Genomic DNA, 24693 nt, shown 5'->3' with positions numbered 1-24693 from the left:
AATACTCATTGTGTGGATACTCAATGTGTGGATAGTCATTGTGTGGATAGTCATTGTGTGGATACTCATTGTGTTAATACTCATTGTGTGGATACTCAATGTGTGAATACTCATTGTGTGAATACTCATTGTGTGGATACTCATTGTGTGGATACTCATTGTGTGGATACTCAATGTATGAATGCTCGAGCTCATTGTATGAATACTCATTGTGTGAATACTCATTGTGTGGATACTCAATGTATGAATGCTCATAGTGTGAATACTCATTCTGTGAATACTCATTGTGTGGATACTCATTGTGTGAATACTCATTGTGTGGATACTCATTGTGGGAATACTCATTGTGTGGATACTCATTGTGAGAATACTTATTGTGTGGATACTTATTGCGAGAATAGTCATTGTTTGGATACTCATTGTGTGGATACTCATTGTGTGGATACTCATTGTGTGAATACTCATTGCGTGAATACTCATTGTGTGGATACTCATTGTGTGGATACTCATTGTGTGGATACTCAATGTATGAATGCTCATTGTGTGAATACCCATTGTGTGGATACTCATTGTGTGGATACTCATTGTGTGAATACTCATTGTGTGGATACTCATTGTGAGAATACTTATTGTTTTTGATACTTATTGTGAGAATAGTCATTGTTTGGATACTCATTGTGAGGATACTCATTGTGTGAATACTCTTTTTGTGGATACTGATTGTTTGGATACTCATTGTGTGAACACTCTTTGTGTGAACACTCATTGTGAGAATACTCATTGTTTGGACTTTCATTGTGTGGATATTCATTGTTTGGACACTCATCATGTGGATATTCATTGAAATTGTTTGATTGTTTGGATACTCATTGTGAGAATACTCATTATTCGGATACTGATTGTGTCCTCTCTCTTCTTGCAGGGACGCTGCATTTTCCACTCAGTGGTGGCGAAGGAGACAGACGGAGGTCAGGACAACGGTCTTGACTTGAAGTCTTCCTGCACACCAGTAAACAGCATCGTGCCGAAGACCAGGCAAGGCGAGGGACCAAACAGTAACCGCCCGATCCAGGAGAAGGCAAAGGTGTGAGGCCAAACAGGATAGATATGATCTGACCGAGACTGGACAAGGCGAGAGAACAAACAGTAACCGCTCGATCCAGGAAAAGACAAAGGTGTGAGGCCAAACAGGATAGATATGATCTGACCGAGACTGGACAAGGCGAGAGAACAAACAGTAACCGCTCGATCCAGGAAAAGACAAAGGTGTGAGGCCAAACAGGATAGATATGATCTGACCGAGACTGGACAAGGCGAGAGAACAAACAGTAACCGCCCGATCCAGGAGAAGGCAAAGGTGTGAGGCCAAACAGGATAGATATGATCTGACCGAGACTGGACAAGGCGAGAGAACAAACAGTAACCGCCCGATCCAGGAAAAGACAAAGGTGTGAGGCCAAACAGCAAACAGGATAGATATGGTCTGAAGACATAGTCCAATAATAGACAGCGTCCAGCCTGGCTGGGGTAGAGCAGGTCAGGGCGGGGGACCATGTTACCCGTGGCACAAGCCTCGCAGTACAGTCAGGGTGGTGCTGGCTCTCAGACTAACCCGCCCTGCACCGGACAGCAGCAGGCAGAGCAGCAAAGTGATTCGTCCTGTCAGCACACATCCTCACCTCCTTCCCACCTCCCCGACCAACCTAAAAGCAACGACGCTTCTTTGACAGAGAGAAACCACCCCGACGTTCCCCCCGACAAGATGCCGTCGTTGCTTGAAACGCGCCCTCCCAATCCTCCTCGCCAAACAATGGCGTCTTTGGCGGCAACCCAGCCTCCTCCTCGAAGGCTGACGCAATTCAAAGAAAACCATCCGCAAGACTTCTGGCAGAAAGCTATGACGTCATTCACAGGACGCGAAAGGGAGGAGATGACGTCACTGAAGCCGAGCCCTAATCCCAAGGAATCGTCACGTTGTCAGTCAGCTAACGAGTCGTGTGACGCTGGGTGTGCTGGATGTCCTGAGAGCGTGGGCCACAGAGGGAAGTCTTGTCATGCCGACCTGTCTCAACCTGTACGTCAGGCCGCCAGGGGGGCGGAGGGTGGAGAGGGCTGCAGTCCCCCCAGGGAGCAAGGCCACAGACTGTGTGCTGTACGTCAGGCCGCCAGGGGGGCGGAGGGTGGAGAGGGCTGCAGTCCCCCCAGGGAGCAAGGCCACAGTCTGTGTGCTGTGTGTCGGGACAAAGCCAGCGGCAACTTCTTCAGCGCCACAGTCTGTCTTCCCTGCAAGGTCAGCAAAAACAACTGTAGATTCGTGCATACATCTGTGCACGTGTGCGTCAGTGAGGGAGCATGTGTGAGTGTGTGTGTGTGTGTGTCTGTGTGTCTGTCTGTCTGTCTGTCTGTCTGTATGTATGAACGTGCGAGCGTGTGCGTCTTCTTCTGTTTCTTTGAGATACAATTCTTTTCAAAGGCCTGTCTCTGGTTTCTTTCCCGTCCGGTTGTTATAAAATACAGTTAATAGCGATGAAGCCCACAGCACTGGATGTATTGGCAGGGATGGGACTTTTCCGCGAATCCGCGGATTTCCGCGGACACAACTTACGAATTCCGCTGGAGTTATCTATTTTTCCGCGTCCCATTTCATCACAGTATCTATAACTTGTTGACTGAATGATATGGAGAGAAGTGAAGATGGAACAGAACACTGGAGGCTTGAGAGTTAAATTGTGCTGACTTAAAACTCCTGATAACTAATAGTAATTTTGAGCTTCAATGCATTGAATCATACTATTGCCAGTATTGGATTATGGATACATGGTTCATTACGTATAAGTATGCACCAGTACAATGTTACCATTGGTGTGTGAAAGGGTGTTTTTTGTTTGGTTGGGTGTGTTTGGGTTTTTTTTGGGTGTTTTTTTTTTGGGGGGTGGGGAGTGAGGAGAATGTCTTTTTTACCTGATCCAAACGAGTTGAATTTTAGTCTCAGAATGCACCAGATTGCACAGATTTTAATGTACCATTTTAAAAAAATTCGGGGGAGCATGCCCCCGAACCCCCCTAGAAAAAAGGGATTTTCTCTTTTTTCATCACAAGAGAGTCCCACCCCTGATTGGTGAACTCTTGGCCAAGTGTATTGGTATTTGACACCTGTATTATCCGTGGATTGTAAAACATGATATTTGGGAGGAAGCTTCAAACGAAAAGCCAACCCTGTGGTAGATTTTCTTTGTTTTGTGAAAATAGTTGTGCTGTTTGTTATCATCAACACTCAATTATGACGTCCAAGCTAGGATGACGATGGCTGTCTTTTTCCCCTGGCACAGAGTTTCTTCATCCGCTGTACGAAGGACGGGGAGCCATACATCCTCAAGCAGTGCCACGGAACTTGTGACGTCAGCAAACACTTACGTAACCGCTGCCAGTTCTGCCGCTTCCAGCGCTGCGTCGCTATTGGCATGACGCGAAAAGGTACATTGTGTCGTCAACAAAGCATTCTCCACTCCCATGCAGAAATGAAATTGAAAGTAATGTGGTTGTGAACGGGTAGTGTGATTGTGAACGGATTGTCGTCTACGATTTCAAAGCTCCGCGCAAAGAAATGACAACAGTATTGTTGTTGCTCGTAACAAATGCTGGCGCTAAGGAGTGTAAGCTAGGTACTCCCCCCCCCCCCCCACCGCAACGCACACACGCATGCAAGCACGCACGCACGCACACACACACACGAGCACGCTCACACACACACACACACACACACTCACACACACACACACACACACACACACACTTGTTCTTGTTCTTGCTCCCGTTCTTCTTGTCTGTTCTGAAATCATTCATTGAAACAGAAAGAGAGTCATGCAGTGGCGAAAAACATGGATTGATCGGGTTATCGTAAAACATTATCTTTTTAGTCGGGTTTCTACTTCCTCCCTCATTAGACGCTGTGCGGTATTTCAGGCAAACCGGCGGTTGTGACGGCTGGGGAGGGGCAGGAGTTGTGCCGTGTGTGTGGTGACCTGGCCAACGGCATTCACTTCGGGGTCTTCACCTGTGAGGGTTGTAAGGTGAGTCTCTACCTGCAAGCTGCCAGGGCTACGGAGCACCTGTACTCTCTCTCTCTCTCTCTCTCTCTCTCTCTCTCTCTCTCTCTCTCTCTCTCTCTCTCTCTCTCTCTCTCTCTCTCTCTCTCTCTCTCTCTCTTCACTTTACGTTTCCCGCAGGAAAATAATATCTTGTACCCCCACCACAATACCAATGAGGACGCTCTCAAGGCAGGTTTTAATTTTTACAATGAGATATGATTGGTCCACTTTCTTTCATAGGTGAAGTTGGCAGAGAATTACGCAATGACCGGGCGGTAGAACGCCAGATTCTGGATGAAAAGAAACTGCAACTGAACATTTTTTTCAAAGAACACAAAAAAATCTCTCGTCTCTTTATCCTGGTTTTCAGAAGTTTTTTCGCCGAGGCCTGAGGGAGCACGGTGGCTACATGTGCCGGACCACAGGCGACTGTCAGCTGAACCCCCGCACGCGCAACAACTGTCGCTTCTGTCGCTACCAGCGCTGCAAGGCTGCTGGCATGTCCAGAGAAGGTGGGTGGCTATTTTATAGCTCTATGTGTCTCAGGATCACGACTCCTGATTAAATGACAGTTGCGTGCTGTGTCCGGGTAATATCATGTGCTACATGCAACACTCGTTTATTTCAAGTTTGATCACCCACAATTCCCAAGTTTGATCACCCACAATTCCCAAGTTTGATCACCCACAATTCCGAGAGGAGTGTGTCACGTGAGAGCGAACGCGGGTATACGTCACTGGACGAATGGATTCCGTCCTGGGAAGACGTATTTGGTGCACTGTCCTCGCCTTACTTTCTGTTTAACCTTCCTCTGCCTTTCGCTTCTGCAACTTGTAGTTGTAGGTTAGCACAGCTGTTTTACAAGCGTATTATTTCAACTTTGATGACATTCAGTCAAGCTTGTCTTGTCCAGTTTGATGACATTCAGTCAGTCTCGTCTTGTCCAGTTTGATGACATTCAGTCAGTCTCGTCTTACCACGTCCAGTTTGATGACATTCAGTCAGTCTCGTCTTGTCCAGTTTGATGACATTCAGTCAGTCTCGTCTTACCACGTCCAGTTTGATGACATTCAGTCAGTCTCGTCTTACCACGTCCAGTTTGATGACATTCAGTCAGTCTCGTCTTGTCCACAGCGATCAAGATGGGACGCCCGCGGAAGATCTTCGCCGGGACTGTGTCTGGCGACACGGAGCCCTACGTCAGCAACGTGGCAGCGTACATGAAACCTGTCGCCCCTGGCGGTGGTCCTGACGCTGCTGCTGTGACACCATCATCAACCCCTGCAGTGACACCGACATCAGCCACCACAGTCGCTGCCTCGTCGCCGCCCCAACAGTCCGCCTTTCGCCCTGTGTCTCAGTCTACTTGGCAGGGCACCAACAGTATGTCTGGGTATGAACCACTCCGTGCACATCCCAGTCACACTTCACAACACCATGCGTATCATTGTGGCGGCAGTAGTTGTTCACCGGACAGTCACACTTCACACCCACACCGACCTGCACAGCCTCAGACACGGCGTGACGACACGTCTTCAGACAGTGCCAGCGCACCCCCTCAGCAAGCTCCGCACTTCCAGCAGTGGCGGACTTCAAAGGAGACACAGGTGCAGCCCAGATATTACTCAGACCCAGAGCCTGTACCGCACCTACTACAGTGGAGGGAACCCACCACATCTTTAGGGGCCTCTTACAACGATTCACCTCACGCTAAAGAATCCGTGTTTCATCAACGGCCGGGGAGGCACCAGGCAACCTACGGTGATCTCACAAACGCACTTGTTGGACCAAGTGAACGCTCGGAAAACACTATGCGATTCAGTGAGCCACCGAAAGACGCGGAACGTGTGGACTTTGCTGGACAGTCTGGCGACCTCGTCACCCCCACGTCCAGCGTGTCTACGTCATCCGGTCAGTTGCAGGACGCAGCCAGGCGGAACGACTCCACGTTGTATCCTCTCTCACCCCTCTCATCAAAGCACGAGCCTCGCGACCAGTGTTACAGTCAGCCCGCTCTGCCCGCTATGCCCGCTCTCTTGGTGCCCGGGTCTCCTATTGCCAACTTCTCTTCACCATCCCAGGCCTTTGGTCCAGGTGTATCGGTCTCTAAAGAAGGGAACGGTAGTGTCAGCTATTTCGGAAAACCTCCAGCAGAATCTGACCACTTTTCTGCTCTGCAGAATTCTCCTTCAGCATCAGACATAAACATCTTTGCTGGACGTAAATTTCCGACGCAAGCGAGCTACCGGGTTTGCCAGTTGGACCAGCGAAGCTGGCTCGCAGACAACGAACTTGACCTCACCACACCGTGCGTGACAAAACCTACATCAAGCAGAGACATATATTGTCAGATAGACACCGAAGACACATCTCCAGGAAGGGCTAACTCATCCAGATCCCACCATGAGTCAACTCCAGCCAAGGTGGACTCTTCAAGGATGACTTCGTTACAAACAGCTCAGCAACACTCAGAGTCAGCTCGATGGGCCGCTGGTCGCAGGTCATTCAGGCCTGAAGACATGACAACACTCTACACCAATTCCTTCTCTGGAAGAATGACTAACGACAGAGTTTTACCTGTAAGCTGCCATGAACACACGCCTCTACCGGTACCCCAGCCATTCCCGACATCGCCACAGAACGGACAGTTGTATCCTCTGAACAGTCCGTGGAGTGACGGGTATAACCGGTTTGGTGTGAGCACACAGACTGTTCCAACGTCTCCCCGAGGAAGGTTTGAGACCGGGCCATTCCAGGAAGACGCTGGCGGCAACATCAGACACGGCATGAATGAAGGGCAGGATGGCAAAGACCAAGCCCTGGATCTTTGTGCCGGGAAAACTGCTAGTGATACTAGTGGTGCGGAACGCCTGTGCAGGTCTGCTGATGCGATGAGCGGCCCTGGCATCGACAGTCCACATGGCATCAAGGTGCCCAGGCGTGACGAACACGGGGTGTACGATCTCAGCATGAACGCGCCCCTCGACCTGTCGTTGCCTAGCAACAGAACCGAGTCCAGACCCCGCTGGTCACAACAACCACAGCAGCCTGAGGGACGAAACGATTTTGATGGATCCAGGGGTGACAATATTTTAGCCTCAGATGGAAGAGTACCAAAAAGATATTCGAGTCAACTTACCACAAACGGCGTCAAGTCATTCCCGGGTCGTTCGTGGGATGGAGAACCAGTGCAATCAGGACTGGCTCCTGACAGGAAACAGCCAGTCGTCAACTCAGAAAGATCTCAACCACACTGGCTCCCGGAGCCCAACTCTCGGGTAACACTGGCTAAAGATGGAGACCAACAACGTGCGATAACAGAGGCCAACGCCCATCAGAGGCCAGTGCACGTGCTGTCCGAGCAACGCCTGGGGTCAGAGTGGGGTCAAGGCAAACCGTGCCAGGAATCTGCACAGCAAGGAAAGCAAAGCTGGCCAACACCCGCTCACACACAGCAGCACTCACAGATGGAGGTGGACCAAGGACATCAAACGTTACCACCCTTTGCCTACACTCATCAAGGCCCCTGGCCGCAGCCCCAGCACACAAACGGGGTGACTTCAAACCGTCCACAGTCCCAGCCACTGCCAGAAGGGTGGCAGCTAGCAAGGGGGCCGTTGAAGGAGGGAGGGGCCCAGTCCTGGCCCCCACAAGGAGGGCCTCCTCATAATGGACAAGGCCCGGGATGGGGAGGCGGGGGAGGGGGCGGGGGCGATGACTTCAACCCGTGTCTGGATGAGGACGAGATCCACCAAACGCACGAGATCTTCGCCTCGCTCTTCACGCTGATGGAGGCCGCTGAGTCCACCCTGCCCAACGCCAAGCTTCCCAGAGAGATGCAACAACTGGAGGAGCTGATGCAGCGCGAGTACAAGTTCAGCCCGTGCCGCATGCTGCACTACTGGCGCCACCTCACTGCCCGCGTCAGGGCGGAGCGTATAGGGCGCGTCATGCCGCCATGGGCACTGCGCGTGCTGAACGACGCGCGGCGGTCCTATGAGGAACTGCTCAGCGTCAGTGACGACTGCAAGTTTGAGACACCACACAATGCGGTGAGTCGCTTCACCTGGTGGTTGTTGTTGTTGTTGTTGTTGTTGTTGTTGTTGTTGTTGTTGTTGTTGTTGTTGTTGTTGTTGTTGTTGTTGTTGTCGGTTGTACTGATTATGTTTCTGGTACTTGCCAACCCCAGAGCTCCTCTTGTTGTGTCTTTGTCTCTCGATATCTCTATCTGTTGCTGTGTCTCTCAGTCTCTGTCTCTGTCTCTCTGTTTCTGTCTGTCTGTCTGTCTGTCTGTCTGTCTGTCTGTCTGTCTCTCTCTCTCTCTGTCTCTCTCTGTCTCTCTCTGTCTCTCTCTGTCTCTCTCTCTCTCTCTCTCTCTCTCTCTCTCTCTCTCTCTCTATCTCTCTCTCTCTCTTGACAATAGAGATGTTATGACCTGTTGTTCATTGAGACTGTGTACCCTGTGCTTCATTTACGTGGGCCTCCACTATTGAATGAATAATTTCTCAACAATTCCAGCTGCCTCTAGTTTGTATTCTTTGTCAAGCAAGCAAGCATTCAGTTTAAAGAAAAGAACTCCACAATTGTCAACATTTAGCCCCGACAGTTAATGAAGTGCTGTTGGTGACGGACAGAGCTAGGGTGTCCGGAATTGTTGCCCGGCTGTTGACGGACACTTACGCTTGTTGACAGGCGGGAGAGTGGTTGCCCGACATGTCCGACAAACGCCAGTGTTGGAAAGTTGTCCAGCAACACATTGTACGCAAGACGCGGAACTGCATCAAGTGTGCCTACCAAATGCCGGGTAAGTGGCCTTCACACAAGTAAAGTAGAATAAGTATCGTGTCAGAACTGAAGTACTTTGAAGACAGCAAAGAGGTGTCTCTTAGTTCTGCTCTCCTTTCCCTTGTCCACTATCAGATCTGTCCTAGTCTCTCTTAGTTCTGCTCTCCTTTCCCTTGTCCACTATCAGATCTGTCCTAGTCTCTCTTAGTTCTGCTCTCCTTTCCCTTGTCCACTATCAGATCTGTCCTAGTCTCTCTTAGTTCTGCTCTCCTTTCCCTTGTCCACTATCAGATCTGTCCTAGTCTCTCTTAGTTCTGCTCTCCTTTCCCTTGTCCACTATCAGATCTGTCCTAGTCTCTCTTAGTTCTGCTCTCCTTTCCCTTGTCCACTATCAGATCTGTCCTAGTCTCTCTTAGTTCTGCTCTCCTTTCCCTTGTCCACTATCACATCTGTCCTAGTCTCTCTTAGTTCTGCTCTCCTTTCCCTTGTCCACTATCACATCTGTCCTAGTCTCTCTTAGTTCTGCTCTCCTTTCCCTTGTCCACTATCAGATCTGTCCTAGTCTCTCTTAGTTCTGCTCTCCTTTCCCTTGTCCACTATCAGATCTGTCCTAGTCTCTCTTAGTTCTGCTCTCCTTTCCCTTGTCCACTATCAGATCTGTCCTAGTCTCTCTTAGTTCTGCTCTCCTTTCCCTTGTCCACTATCAGATCTGTCCTAGTCTCTCTTAGTTCTGCTCTCCTTTCCCTTGTCCACTATCACATCTGTCCTAGTCTCTCTTAGTTCTGCTCTCCTTTCCCTTGTCCACTATCAGATCTGTCCTAGTCTCTCTTAGTTCTGCTCTCCTTTCCCTTGTCCACTATCAGATCTGTCCTAGTCTCTCTTAGTTCTGCTCTCCTTTCCCTTGTCCACTATCAGATCTGTCCTAGTCTCTCTTAGTTCTGCTCTCCTTTCCCTTGTCCACTATCACATCTGTCCTAGTCTCTCTTAGTTCTGCTCTCCTTTCCCTTGTCCACTATCAGATCTGTCCTAGTCTCTCTTAGTTCTGCTCTCCTTTCCCTTGTCCACTATCACATCTGTCCTAGTCTCTCTTAGTTCTGCTCTCCTTTCCCTTGTCCACTATCAGATCTGTCCTAGTCTCTCTTAGTTCTGCTCTCCTTTCCCTTGTCCACTATCACATCTGTCCTAGTCTCTCTTAGTTCTGCTCTCCTTTCCCTTGTCCACTATCAGATCTGTCCTAGTCTCTCTTAGTTCTGCTCTCCTTTCCCTTGTCCACTATCAGATCTGTCCTAGTCTCTCTTAGTTCTGCTCTCCTTTCCCTTGTCCACTATCAGATCTGTCCTAGTCTCTCTTAGTTCTGCTCTCCTTTCCCTTGTCCACTATCAGATCTGTCCTAGTCTCTCTTAGTTCTGCTCTCCTTTCCCTTGTCCACGTCCACATCTGTCCTAGTCTCTCTTAGTTCTGCTCTCCTTTCCCTTGTCCACTATCAGATCTGTCCTAGTCTCTCTTAGTTCTGCTCTCCTTTCCCTTGTCCACTATCACATCTGTCCTAGTCTCTCTTAGTTCTGCTCTCCTTTCCCTTGTCCACTATCAGATCTGTCCTAGTCTCTCTTAGTTCTGCTCTCCTTTCCCTTGTCCACGTCCACATCTGTCCTAGTCTCTCTTAGTTCTGCTCTCCTTTCCCTTGTCCACTATCAGATCTGTCCTAGTCTCTCTTAGTTCTGCTCTCCTTTCCCTTGTCCACTATCACATCTGTCCTAGTCTCTCTTAGTTCTGCTCTCCTTTCCCTTGTCCACTATCAGATCTGTCCTAGTCTCTCTTAGTTCTGCTCTCCTTTCCCTTGTCCACTATCAGATCTGTCCTAGTCTCTCTTAGTTCTGCTCTCCTTTCCCTTGTCCACTATCAGATCTGTCCTAGTCTCTCTTAGTTCTGCTCTCCTTTCCCTTGTCCACTATCAGATCTGTCCTAGTCTCTCTTAGTTCTGCTCTCCTTTCCCTTGTCCACGTCCACATCTGTCCTAGTCTCTCTTAGTTCTGCTCTCCTTTCCCTTGTCCACTATCAGATCTGTCCTAGTCTCTCTTAGTTCTGCTCTCCTTTCCCTTGTCCACTATCAGATCTGTCCTAGTCTCTCTTAGTTCTGCTCTCCTTTCCCTTGTCCACTATCAGATCTGTCCTAGTCTCTCTTAGTTCTGCTCTCCTTTCCCTTGTCCACGTCCACATCTGTCCTAGTCTCTCTTAGTTCTGCTCTCCTTTCCCTTGTCCACTATCAGATCTGTCCTAGTCTCTCTTAGTTCTGCTCTCCTTTCCCTTGTCCACGTCCACATCTGTCCTAGTCTCTCTTAGTTCTGCTCTCCTTTCCCTTGTCCACGTCCACATCTGTCCTAGTCTCTCTTAGTTCTGCTCTCCTTTCCCTTGTCCACGTCCACATCTGTCCTAGTCTCTCTTAGTTCTGCTCTCCTTTCCCTTGTCCACGTCCACATCTGTCCTAGTCTCTCTTAGTTCTGCTCTCCTTTCCCTTGTCCACGTCCACATCTGTCCTAGTCTCTCTTAGTTCTGCTCTCCTTTCCCTTGTCCACTATCACATCTGTCCTAGTCTCTCTTAGTTCTGCTCTCCTTTCCCTTGTCCACTTTCACATCTGTCCTAGTCTCTCTTAGTTCTGCTCTCCTTTCCCTTGTCCACGTCCACATCTGTCCTAGTCTCTCTTAGTTCTGCTCTCCTTTCCCTTGTCCACTATCACATCTGTCCTAGTCTCTCTTAGTTCTGCTCTCCTTTCCCTTGTCCACTGTCACATCTGTCCTAGTCTCTCTTAGTTCTGCTCTCCTTTCCCTTGTCCACTATCACATCTGTCCTAGTCTCTCTTAGTTCTGCTCTCCTTTCCCTTGTCCACTATCACATCTGTCCTAGTCTCTCTTAGTTCTGCTCTCCTTTCCCTTGTCCACTATCACATCTGTCCTAGTCTCTCTTAGTTCTGCTCTCCTTTCCCTTGTCCACGTCCACATCTGTCCTAGTCTCTCTTAGTTCTGCTCTCCTTTCCCTTGTCCACTATCACATCTGTCCTAGTCTCTCTTCGTTTAACGTACAACACGAAAGGGACCATTTTGCTTTTCCCGGCCATGGCAATGTGACGTAACGGGACCAACGTGTGTTCCGACTGTTGAATTTTTGTTCAAGTCTATGACGCCACAGGTAACCTCCTGACTGAAAATCTTGTTCACAGGCTTTGCATCCCTGCTCAATAGTGGTGGTCATTTAATTGTTAAGTTTATTGTCCGTTTAGAAATGTAAACGTCTACTAATCAAGTGCTTTGATGCCGGAAACCACATACATGTAGTCACAGAGGAGTCGGATTTTTAACACTGCTTGCCATTGATTTGTGCTGTAAAGTTGAAATCGGTCAGGTGCATTTGCACCAAATACAATTTAATCTATGTAATCATTGACATGGCAGCGAAGACCTGTAGCTCAACAGTCAACCCAGGGAGCGGACCCCACTGATTAATTTGGTTTGGGGCTGTATTTTTGCGAGGGAGATGTTTGTTTCTTTGCGTCATTTTGTTATCATTTTCTTGTACACCATGCCATGCTCACGAATTGTTTCTTTGCATCATTTTGTTATATTGTGTGCATCATGCCATGCTCACGAATTGTTTCTTTGCATCATTTTGTTATCATTTTCTTGTGCACCATTCCATGCTCACGAGTTGTTTCTTTGTATCATTTTGTTATATTTAGTCAAGTTTTGACTAAATATTTTAACATCGAGGGGGAATCGAAACGAGGGTCGTGGTGTATGTGCGTGTGTGTGTGTGTGTGTCTGTGTGTGTGTGTGTGTGTGTGTGTGTAGAGCGATTCAGACTAAACTACTGGACCGATCTTTATGAAATTTGACATGAGAGTTCCTGGGTATGAAATCCCCGAACGTTTTTTTCATTTTTTTGATAAATGTCTTTGATGACGTCATATCCGGCTTTTCGTGAAAGTTGAGGCGGCACTGTCACGCCCTCATTTTTCAACCAAATTGGTTGAAATTTTGGTCAAGTAATCTTCGACGAAGCCCGGACTTCGGTATTGCATTTCAGCTTGGTGGCTTAAAAATTAATTAATGACTTTGGTCATTAAAAATCAGAAAATTGTAAAAAAATATAAAAATTTATAAAACGATCCAAATTTACGTTTATCTTATTCTCCATCATTTTCTGATTCCAAAAACATATAAATATGTTATATTCGGATTAAAAACAAGCTCTGAAAATTAAATATATAAAAATTATTATCAAAATTAAATTGTCGAAATCAATTTAAAAACACTTTCATCTTATTCCTTGTCGGTTCCTGATTCCAAAAATATATAGATATGATATGTTTGGATTAAAAACACGCTCAGAAAGTTAAAACAAAGAGAGGTACAGAAAAGCGTGCTATCCTTCTTAGCGCAACTACTACCCCGCTCTTCTTGTCAATTTCACTGCCTTTGCCATGAGCGGTGGCCTGACGATGCTACGAGTAAAATGGCATTGCGTTTCATTCTGTGAGTTCGACAGCTACTTGACTAAATATTGTATTTTCGCCTTACGCGACTTGTTATCATTTTCTTGTACACCATTCCATGCTCACGAGTTGTTTCTTTGCATCATTTTGTTACATTTAGTCAAGTTTTGACTAAATGTTTTAACATAGAGGGGGGAATCGAGACGAGGGTCGTGGTGTATGTGTGTGTGTGAGTGTGAGTGTGTGTGTGTGTGTGTGTGTGTGTGTGTGTGTGTGTGTGTGTGTGTGTGTGTGTGTGTGTGTGTGTGTAGAGCGATTCAGACTAAACTACTGGACTGATCTTTATGAAATTTTTCATGAGAGTTCCTGGGTATGATATCCCCAGACGTTTTTTTCATTTTTTCGATAAATGTCTGATGACGTCATATCCGGCATTTTGTAAAAGTTGAGGCGGCACTGTCACACCCTCATTTTTCTATCAAATTGATCGAAATTTTGGCCAAGCAATCTTCGACGAAGGTCGGACTTTGGGATTGCATTTCAGCTTGGAGGCTTACAAATTAATTAATGAATTTGGTCATTAAAAAATCTGAAAATTGTAATTAAAATTTTTTTTTTATAAAACGATCCAAAATTACGTTTATCGTATTCTTCATCATTTTCTAATTCCAAAAACATATAAATATGTTATATTCGGATTAAAAACAAGCTCTGAAAATTAAAAATATAAAAATTATGATTAAAATTAAATTTCCGAAATCGATTTAAAAACAATTTCATCTTATTCCTTGTCCGTTCCTGATTCCAAAAACATATAGATATGATATGTTTGGATTAAAAACACATTCAGAGAGTTAAAAAGAATAGAGATATAGAAAAGCGTGCTATCCTCCTCAGCGCAACCGCTACCGCGCTTTTCTGCATTGTTAATGTCACTGCCTTTGCCACGAGCGGTGGACAGACGATGCTACGAGTGTACGGTCTTGCGGAAAAAATGCAATTCGTTCAGTTTCATTCTGTGAGTTCGACTGAGCTTTACTAAATGTTGTATTTTCGCCTTACGCGACTTGTTATTATTTTCTTGTGCACCATTCCATGCTCACGAGTTGTTTCTTTGCATCATTTTTTGAGTCACTTGAGAAAAAGTGACTCTATGTAATCGGTCAGTGTTAGTCTGTCCGGCCGTCCGGCCGGCCGGCCGGCCGTCCGTAGACACCACCTTAACGTTGGACTTTTCTCGGAAACTATCAAAGCGATCGGGCTCATATTTTGTTTAGTCGTGACCTCCAATGACCTCTACACTTTAACGATGGTTTCGTTGACCTTTGACCTTTTTCAAGGTCACAGGTCAGCGTCAAAGGAAAAATTAGACATTTTATATCTTTGACAAAGTTCATCGGATGTGATTGAAACTTTGTAGGATTATTCTTTACATCAAAGTATTTACATCTGTAGCCTTTTACGAACGTTATCAGAAAAACAAGGGAGATAACTAGCCTTTTCTGTTCGGCAACACACAACTTAACGTTGGGCTTTTCTCGGAAACTATAAAAGTGACCGGGCTCAAATTTTATGTGAACGTGACTCATTGTGTTGTGAATAGCAATTTCTTCCTGTCCATCTGATGCCTCATATAATATTCAGAACTGCGAAAGTGACTCGATCGAGCGTTTGCTCTTCTTGTTTTATCATTTTCTTGTTCACCATTCCATGCTCACGAGTTGTTTCTTTGCATCATTTTGTTATTATCCCAGCGAAGCTGGAGGTATCCCGTGAACGCTATACTGTAATCGATTTGAGAAATGTGCACACCGAATAATACATGATAAAGAAGGATTGGTTGTGCCCGGCTACGTGCTACAGTTGGAGATGGAAGTTCACCAAAAATGGGGACCATACCAACAAAAATACGGTGGGTAAAATAGGCGCCCCCATTTTTTCAGCAAACGCCACCCCAGGCCGCTTTGGACGGGTAGAAATTCCGTAGTTTCCAAGTCTATGGATAAAGCTCGCGTAAGAAGAATACGTCACGGTCGAAAGTCTTTGACGTCAATTAATGCATCATGACGTCATGCCTCCGTGTAGTCTTTCTCTCTCGCGCAGTGTGTGTGTTTGTGTTCATTTTGTGCACATGTGTTAGTGTTACTCTGTGTGTGTGTGTGTGTGTGTGTGTGTGTGTGTGTGTGTGTGTGTGTGTGTGTGTGTGTGTGTGTGTGTATTTTTGTGTGTGTGTGTGTGTGTGCGCGCACGCGTGCATGAGTCTGTACTCGTATGTGTGTGGTGTGTGTATGTGTGTGTGTGTGTGTGTGTGTGTGTGTGTGTGTGTGTGTGTGTGTGTGCGTGCGCACGCGTGCATGAGTCTGTACTCGTGTGTGTGTAAGTGTGTGTGTGGGCATAAGTGTATGTGTGTGCGTGTATGTGTGTTTGTTTGTAAAGGTGTGCATGTCCGTCTGTCCATATACATGTGCGTATGGGTGTGTGTTTTGTGTGTATGAAGTTTTTTGTTAGAGAGTGTGTGAGTGCGTGTGAGTGAGTGTGTGTGTGTGTGTGTGTGTGTGTGTGTGTGTGTGTGTTTGAGAGAGAGAGAGAGTGTGTGTGTGTGAATGTGTGTGTGCATGAGTTTGTGTGTATGTTTGTGTGTGTATGAGTTTGTATATGTGTTTGTTTGTAAAGGTGTGTGTGTCCGACTGTCTATGTGCGTATTTGTTTGTTTGTTTCCTTAACGCCCAGCCGACCACGAAGGGACATATCAGGGCGGTGCTGCTTTGACATAACGTGCGCCACACACAAGACAGAAGTCGCAGCACAGGCTTCATGTCTCACCCAGTCACATTATTCTGACACCGGACCAACCAGTCCTAGCACTAACCCCATAATGCCAGACGCCAGGCGGAGCAGCCGCTAGATTGCCAATTTTAAAGTCTTAGGTATGACCCGGCCGGGGTTCGAACCAACGACCTCCCGATCACGGGGCGGACGCCTTACCACTAGGCCAACCGTGCCGGTCTATGTGCGTATAAGTGTGTGTTTTGTGTGTATGAGATTTGTGTGAGTCAATGTGTGTGGGTGTGTGTGTGTGTGTGTGCGTGCGTATGTACAGTGTGTGTGTGTGTGTGTGTGTGTGTGTGTCTGTTTGTATAAGAGAGAAAGAGAGAGAGAAAGAGAGAGAGAGAGAGAGTGGGTGGGTGTGTGTATGTGCGTGTGCGTAAGTGTATGTGTGTTCGTTTGTAAAGGTGTTTATGTCCGTCTGTCTATATGTGCGTATGGGGGTGTGTTTTGTGTGTATGAAGTGTGTGTGAGAGAGTGAGTGAGTGTGTACGTGTGTAACTTGGGGGGTGTGTGTGCGTGTGTGTGTGTGTGTGTGTGTGTGTGTGTGTGTGTGTAAGAAAGACTGAGAGAGAGGGAGAAAGAGTGTGTGTGTGTGAATGTGTATGTGCATGAGTTTGTGTGTATGTTTGTGTGTGTATGAGTGTGTATATATGAGTTTGTTTGTAAAGGTGTGTGTGTCCGTCTGTCTATGTGCGTATTTGTTTGTTTGCTTAACGCCCAGCCGACCACGAAGGGCCATAATTATCAGGGCGGTGCTGCTTTGAGATATATTATATACCGTGCGCCACACACAAGGCAGAAGTCGCAGCACAGGCTTCATGTCTCACCCAGTCACATTATTATGACACCGGACCAACCAGTCCTAGCATGCACTAACCCCATAATGCCAGACGCCAGGCGGAGCAGCCACTAGATTGCCAATTTTAAAGTCTTATGTATGACCCGGCCTGGGTTCTAACCCACGACCTCCCGATCACGGGGCGGACGCCTTACCACTAGGCCAACCGTGTATGTGCGTATGAGTGTGTGTTTTGTGTGTATGAGATTTGTGTGAGTCAATGTGTGTGTGTGGGTGTGTGCGTGCGTACATGCGTGCGTATGTAAATGTGTGTATGTGTGTGTGTGTGGGTGTGTGTCTGTCAGTTGTATAAGAGAGAAAGAGAGAGAGAGAGAGTGGGTGGGTGTATGTTTGTGCGTGTGCGTAAGTGTATGTGTGTGTGTATGTGTGTTTGTTTGTAAAGGTGTGTATGTCCGTCTGTCTTTTTCTGAAAACGACGTTAAACACCAAATAAAGAAAGAAAGAAAGAATGTGCGTATGAGGGTGTGTTTTGTGTGTATGAAGTGTGTGTGAGAGCGTGAGTGAGTGCGTGTGAGTGAGTGTGTATGTGTGTACGTGTGTAACTTCAGTGGGGTGTGTGTGTGTGTGTGTGTGTGTGTGTGTGTGTGTGTGTGTGTGTGTGTGTGTGTGTGTGTGTGTGTGTGTGTATGTGTGTGTTCGTGTGTGTGTGTGTTTGAGAGAGAGACAGAGAGAGAGAGAGGTTTGTCTTTCGCTGGGGTATGCAGTGCCTTGGCGTTGCACATCTACTTAATTTGTGTGTGCACCATTCCTCCCCCCGCGGGTTAGGGGGAAGAATTTACCCGATGCTCCCCAGCATGTCGTAAGAGGCGACTAACGGATTCTGTTTCTCCTTTTACCCTTGTTAAGTGTTTCTTGTATAGAATATAGTCAATGTTTGTAAAGATTTTAGTCAAGCAGTATGTAAGAAATGTTAAGTCCTTTGTACTGGAAACTTGCATTCTCCCAGTAAGGTAATATATTGTACTACGTTGCAAGCCCCTGGAGCAATTTTTTGATTAGTGCTTTTGTGAACAAGAAACAATAAACAAGTGGCTCTATCCCATCTCCCCCCTTTCCCCGTCGCGATATAACCTTGAACGGTTGAAAACGACGTTAAACACCAAAGAAAGAAAGTGCACCATTCCATGCTCAGGAGTTGTTTCTTTGCATCATTTTGTTATCATTTTTGTGTGCACCATTCCATGCTCACGGGTTGTCCTGGATGATTTGGTAAATGCTCTCATCGATGGTGATTGGATGATACAAATGCTAGCTTAACTCAACTAAACGAAGAGTATGGCTGTGTATTGTGTGGTGCCTTGTTGATACCCTCCTTCCTGTATACGTGGAAAGCTAAGCTGACAGGGTTGTCGTATGGCACCGGCAGACAGCTCAACGCACACACTTCTTATCATTGGCCGTAAACTTGGCCGTCATTTTGGCATAGCTGCCGAACACTCTTTGTCTATGTTTGTGTAGTTATGATTTGTGTTATCTTTGTGTTATCTTTGTGGCAAACTGCTTGCACTTTTCACGTTATGACCGTCTAGCTGTTACCTGATGTATTCAGACGTGCATAGTAGCTAGAGTGGCCCTGAAAGTGTCAGGGACGAGTCAGACACCTATTTTGAAAGACATAGACGAGGAGTCTATAGCAAGAACGTTTTAACGAAAGCTAAGGTAACAGCGTACAAACAATCATGTCCCAAATAGGTCCAAGCTACCTCAGAGGACGTTAAACCCCCAAAGTCAGTCAATCAGCCGAAAGCTAAGGACGACAGCGTTCACTACAGACCCCGTGTCAGACTCGTGAGGCAGACGGTGACCTTGATCTATTCTGAAAGACAAAGACGAGAGCCTATAGCAAGAAGTGTTGATGAAAGCAAAGAACGACAGCGTTCACTAAAGACCCAATGGCCTTGAACTGAGGCAGACGGTGACCTTGACCTATTCTGAAAGACAAAGACGAGAGCCTATAGCAAGAAGTTTTGATGAAAGCAAAGAACGACAGCGTTCACTATAGACCGAATGGCCTTGAACTGAGGCAGACGGTGACCTTGACCTATTCTGAAAGACAAAGACGAGAGCCTATAACAAGAAGTTTTGATGAAAGCAAAGAACGACAGCGTTCACTATAGACCCAATGGCCTTGAAGGGAGGCAGACGGTGACCTTGACCTATTCTGAAAGACAAAGACGAGAGCCTATAGCAAGAAGTGTTGATGAAAGCAAAGAACGACAGCGTTCACTATAGACCCAATGGCCTTGAAGGGAGGCAGACGGTGACCTTGACTTATTCTGAAAGACAAATACGAGAGCCTATAGCAAGAAGTTTTGACGAAAGCTTAGAACGACAGCGTTCACTACAGGCCCCAGTGTTAGACTTGTGCCTGACGGGCCTGTAACTCAGACAGACGGTGACCTTGATCCGGGTGTTGCAGGCATGGAAAAAGTCCACCCCAACGACAAGAACCAGCTGGTGCGGAGAGACGTGCTGTTCTCGCTGGGGCTGCTGGTGGCCGCCACGTCCTTCTTCAACCCCGTCACGGACGACTTCAGAAGCTTCTTCAACTGGGACCTGAGTCCCTCCAGGCCTATGGCCGTCTTCGGGCAGCGGCTGCGCTCCGTGGGCCGGCAGCTCTTCGCCCTCCGTCTCGACACCAGCGAGGCCGCCCTCACCTTTGCCCTCAACGTCATCTGTCTAGGTGAGCTGGCTTATAATCTTACGTTTCTTCGTGATTAATCGGTGTCAGCGTCAAATGTCCAGGTCAGCTCGCCTTTACTCTTGCCGTCAGTTTTCTTCGTGATTTATTGGTGTCGGCGTCGTATGTCTGGGTGAGCTCAGCTTGACTTACTTATTTTTTACGATTTATTGGTGACGGTGTCATATTTCTATATGAGCTGGCCTTTACTCTAGCTTTTCTTTGTGATTTATTGGTGACGGTGTCATATTTCTATATGGGCTGGCCTTTACTTTCAGCTTTTCTTTGTGATTTATTGGTGAACTGGCCTGTACTCTTACTTTCCTTAGCGATTTATCAGTATCAGCGTCATATTTCTAGGTGAGCTGGCCTTTATACTCGGGTTTTTTTCACGATTTACTAACAGATTTTCCTGAATGAAGTCAGTGCACACTGATGATAGCTTTACTGAGTAGACCTGTTGTTCATGCTTTGGGACTGCTTTGCATTTTTGTTTTGTTTTTTCTCTGTGAATCAGCTTGATCAACTTACTGTTTCTTTTCATGAGTTTCACTTGCATGCGTGCTATATGACTTGTTTTTCTCTGTGTGTGTGTGTGTGTGTGTGTGTGTGTGTGTGTGTGTGTGTGTGTGTGTGTGTGTGTGTGTGTGTGTTCAGAACGGGACGAGCTGGAGGATCGCAGCACGGTAGAGAGAGGGATGCTAGATCTGCTGAACACCTTTGCCTGCTATGAAGCCTGTAAGTCAACCGTCATCTCTGATTTCAGTCCTCTTGCTTTTAGTGAAGCAAGCTTTTAACTGACACCTAGCTGCTCCTTGTCCACTTGTCCCTTGCTAATGACTGGCCTATAATGCCACGTGGGAAAGTTTGACTCACTGAAAGTAAGAGACTTTATTTTTCACAACCTGTACAAACTCAAGAAAGTTAATTCTGAACATGGTCTATCCGAGAACCTTCAGTTAGTCATTGCCCAGGGAGGTGTGGTTAATTTCTGAACATGGTCTATCCGGGAACCTTCAGTTAGTCATTGCCAAGGGAGGTGTGGTTATTTTCTGAACATGGTCTATCCGGGAACCTTCAGTTAGTCATTGCCCAGGGAGGTGTGGTTATTTTCTGAACATGGTCTATCCGGGAACCTTCAGTTAGTCATTGCCCAGGGAGGTGTGGTTATTTTCTGAACATGGTCTATCCGGGAACCTTCAGTTAGTCATTGCCCAGGGAGGTGTGGTTATTTTCTGAACATGGTCTCTCCGGGAACCTTCAGTTAGTCATTGCCCAGGGAGGTGTGGTTATTTTCTGAACATGGTCTATCCGGGAACCTTCAGTTAGTCATTGCCCAGGGAGGTGTGGTTATTTTCTGAACATGGTCTATCCGGGAACCTTCAGTTAGTCATTGCCCAGGGAGGTGTGGTTATTTTCTGAACATGGTCTATCCGGGAACCTTCAGTTAGTCATTGCCCAGGGAGGTGTGGTTATTTTCTGAACATGGTCTATCCGGGAACCTTCAGTTAGTCGGCATTGCCCAGGGAGGTGTGGTTATTTTCTGAACATGGTCTATCCGGGAACCTTCAGTTAGTCATTGCCCAGGGAGGTGTGGTTATTTTCTAAACATGGTCTATCCGGGAACCTTCAGTTAGTCATTGCCCAGGGAGGTGTGCTTATTTTCTGCAAGTTACGACAGCTTAATCCTTAGCATCGCAATTTTGCATTTAATATATATAGGTTAGATTTATCCCTGAATGTTTTGACTTAGTTCAAGCTAAAACTCTGTTTGCTATTAATTACTGCCATCAAATTGATCGTCAGCAGCTAAATGCCTCTGATCATATAAGGGAAGCAACTCTCCTCTGGATAGGTTAAAGTGGAGCATTCACTTCCCATTGGCCACTGAATCTCTCTCTCTCTCTCTCTCTCTCTCTCTCTCTCTCTCTCTCTCTCTCTCACACACACACATTTAAGCTTTATTGATGAAAAGGTGCATTTTTTCATGGACCACAATAACACAAATTGTACGTATTCATATTTTTCACCAGTCCTACAAAATGTCGTAACTTTTTGTAAAACTTCTATCAAAATGAATAGTTAATCATTGCCATTTATGTGCTCATGATGATAAATGATAAATGATAAATGATAAAAAAAAAGTTTTTGCCCTCACGATAAAACCTTTAGCAGCATGTTCCCGGGACTTTGCCTGTGGTATTTATGCTAAGAAAGTTGTACCTCTGTTGTTACTGAAGGTGAGCGCAAGGTGGAGCCCATACAACGTATGGACGCCATCTTCCAGGCCATCCCCTGCATGCGTCTCATGGGCGTGTGGCACAGTCACCTCATGAAGAACGTTGCCTTCGACATGCGCCTCATGAAGATCGGCAACATCAAGCTGGTCGCTGACAATCACTTTCCCCCACCGCACAAAGAGGATGACTGCATCAACAACATCGTCTCCAACAGGCTCTGCAATCCTGAATAGCATTTTCCTGTGGCGAAAGTGTTGTTGTAATACTGCATCGTGAGAATATGAGTTGTTGTTTTCAATTGAAATTTGTTGATTTTGATAAGTTAGTGTTTTTTGCCTGCCCCTAGTATGCATAATGACTTGAAAAGGTCTCTGACTTTTGTTGTTGTTGTTGTTGTTGTTGTCATTTGAAATTTGTTGATTTTGCTAGGTGAATGTTTTTTGACTGCTCCATGTAAGCAAGGTGACTGTGAAAGGTGTTTGACTTTGCTGTCCTAATTGTACTTTTTGCACTTCTGACAGACTGCTACCTGTGTAAGGATTGTGTAAGTTATGAACAAAGTATGTGTAAACTACATACGATAGTGTACAAAGTACACACTACACAGCACCAGATACAGTATTTTGACATGTGGAGTTGGTCCCTAATTGAAGACTAATGTACATTTAGACATCATTTATCACACACTGATCACAAAGATTTGTTAATAATCTCTTATTGAGATGATGTTACCTAATTATAATCTCATATTGAGATTACATGACCTAATTGTACTCTCATATTGAGATTACATGACCTAATTGTACCTAGTAGTACTCTCCTTTCACCTTGTCCCCTGCACACCCTAATGCCACTATGTTTGAACAACGACAAACAGTGCTAGTTCTTTCTGTTTCCGCAAACTTTCACATTAATTGTGAACTGTAATCTATGAACTGAACCAAATCTGTCACACCGATTTGCACGTCAACGTAAAAAAAAATAAAGTTGTCAGATTATGTTGCAATTGTAAAATAGTTATAGTGATTGCACAGGCATGGGGTCAGGTAAACATCAGTCCATCTGAAAATCAGGGGTACAGGTATTACCATCCTCAGCATTGATAGAATGAGCTGATCTGAAGGAATGTCCTGTTACAGCGACTCTCTAAAAATCGAGCGTAGCCACACTCACCTGAATCAAATCTGAGTAAGTATTTTTCAACAACAACAGCATTCTTAGCATCCGAAATTTTACTCTGCAACATCCGAAATTGTGTGTGAGAGTTTCCATGCTTGTGAGCAGCGTCTTGTGCTTCCCCTCGCGGTTACAGGATGCCCCATGAAAGTGCTGCATCGACAAACCTGTGCACAGGGAAACACCAGTTGCTGGAAGGACATTCACTCCTGGTCAGGTCTTACTGCTAGTTTCACAGGCAGTGTCCACCTTCAAATCAACATCAGTCAGTACCCGTGAGAAAAAAATGTCTGTGTCACAGCACTTCACACCATGGAATGACATTAATTAGTGTAGCGTTTCTTTCTCATGCCTTACTTATGTGCACGATAGGTCTCGATTCTCCAGTCATTCTCTTCCACAAGTACAAGTGATATTGTTTCCCTTTTTCTTGAATTTTATATAGAACTATCTTGATATATATTAAGGCAGTAAAATTAAACTTGGAGAATACATGGAATAACCTAGTTTTCTGGGTAGTGATTGAATGGAAAAATTGTTAATATTAATGGACACAGATTGCCGTTGCTATGGAAACAGCCGCCATATTGGATTTCTAGAAAACGGTTTTACAGCGACATAATACTTCAGAAATGCATGATATTTGACACAAAGATACACGACTTTTATCGACAATCATATAGAACGATATTTTTACTAAAGACTACAGTTGAATTTATATTAATTTTTGTAATGAGGATTAATTAATTTCTATTCCACTGTAGCCTTTTGTCAAAAAAATCGTTCTATACGATTGTAGATAAAAGTCATGTGTATCTTTGTGCCAAATATTAAGCATTAGTAATGTATGATGTTGCTGTAAAACCGTTTCCTAGAAATCCAATATGGCGCTGTTTATGCCAGTTTCCATAGCTACAGCAGTCTACGTCCTTTAGTTTTCGCAATTTAAAAAAAATAAAATTATAAGTCACTTCAATAACTAACCAGAAAACTAAGTTACTCCATATATTTTCTAAGTTTAATTTTGGTAATTTAAGTGCCTCACATTGCCTTAAAAACATGACTGTTGTGCCTTTTATGTCATATGTGGTTGCTTCACTGTTTGTGAATGCATGGTTTTAGTTTGCATGTTTTGTTTGCTGTAATTTAAATCTGGAGAGTTTGGAAGTACAGAGTATTTTTCAAAGGAGCAGGTGTAGTGTTGGAATTACACAGAGCCCATGTCTTGCCGATGACATATCATTACAGCAAACATGTGATAACCTAAGCAAATTACATGTAATCCACCGTTTATGTCGGAGCATCAATTTTGATTTCCAGACATTTATACATTCTGTGTCCCACATGTCTCATTTTTGCTCAAGTCCGGTCTTTGCCTGGTATGTATTGATTTATTCTGTGCAATTGTATGAACTGTTTGTTTTACTTTGGTTCTTGAAATAAACTTCTCAACAGAGTTTGGTAAGTCTCCACCACCACCACCACCATCATCGCCACCTCCACCACCACCACCATCACCATTCTGTGCAAACACCAAGTGTGTAAGCAA

General features: G+C 45.7%; 1 protein-coding gene across 1 annotated transcript; it reads left to right on the top strand.

The window, feature by feature from the left end:
* Nucleotides 1-865: 865 nt before the first annotated feature.
* On the top strand, nt 866-24601 carry LOC138953767 (uncharacterized). Its single transcript, XM_070325673.1, has 9 exons — nt 866-2290; nt 3330-3474; nt 3964-4070; nt 4459-4600; nt 5223-8140; nt 8781-8892; nt 19468-19731; nt 20386-20466; nt 21969-24601. Exons 1-9 carry the CDS (start codon nt 1553-1555, stop codon nt 22199-22201), a joined length of 4740 nt encoding a protein of 1579 aa, XP_070181774.1. The 5' UTR covers nt 866-1552; the 3' UTR covers nt 22202-24601.
* Nucleotides 24602-24693: the final 92 nt, after the last annotated feature.

The sequence above is a fragment of the Littorina saxatilis genome, linkage group LG17, assembly GCF_037325665.1.
Source record: "Littorina saxatilis isolate snail1 linkage group LG17, US_GU_Lsax_2.0, whole genome shotgun sequence".
Taxonomy (NCBI): Eukaryota; Metazoa; Mollusca; class Gastropoda; order Littorinimorpha; family Littorinidae; genus Littorina; species Littorina saxatilis.
The sequence above is the reverse complement of the archived record's forward strand: the minus strand, read 5'-3'. Positions and strand labels throughout refer to the sequence as shown.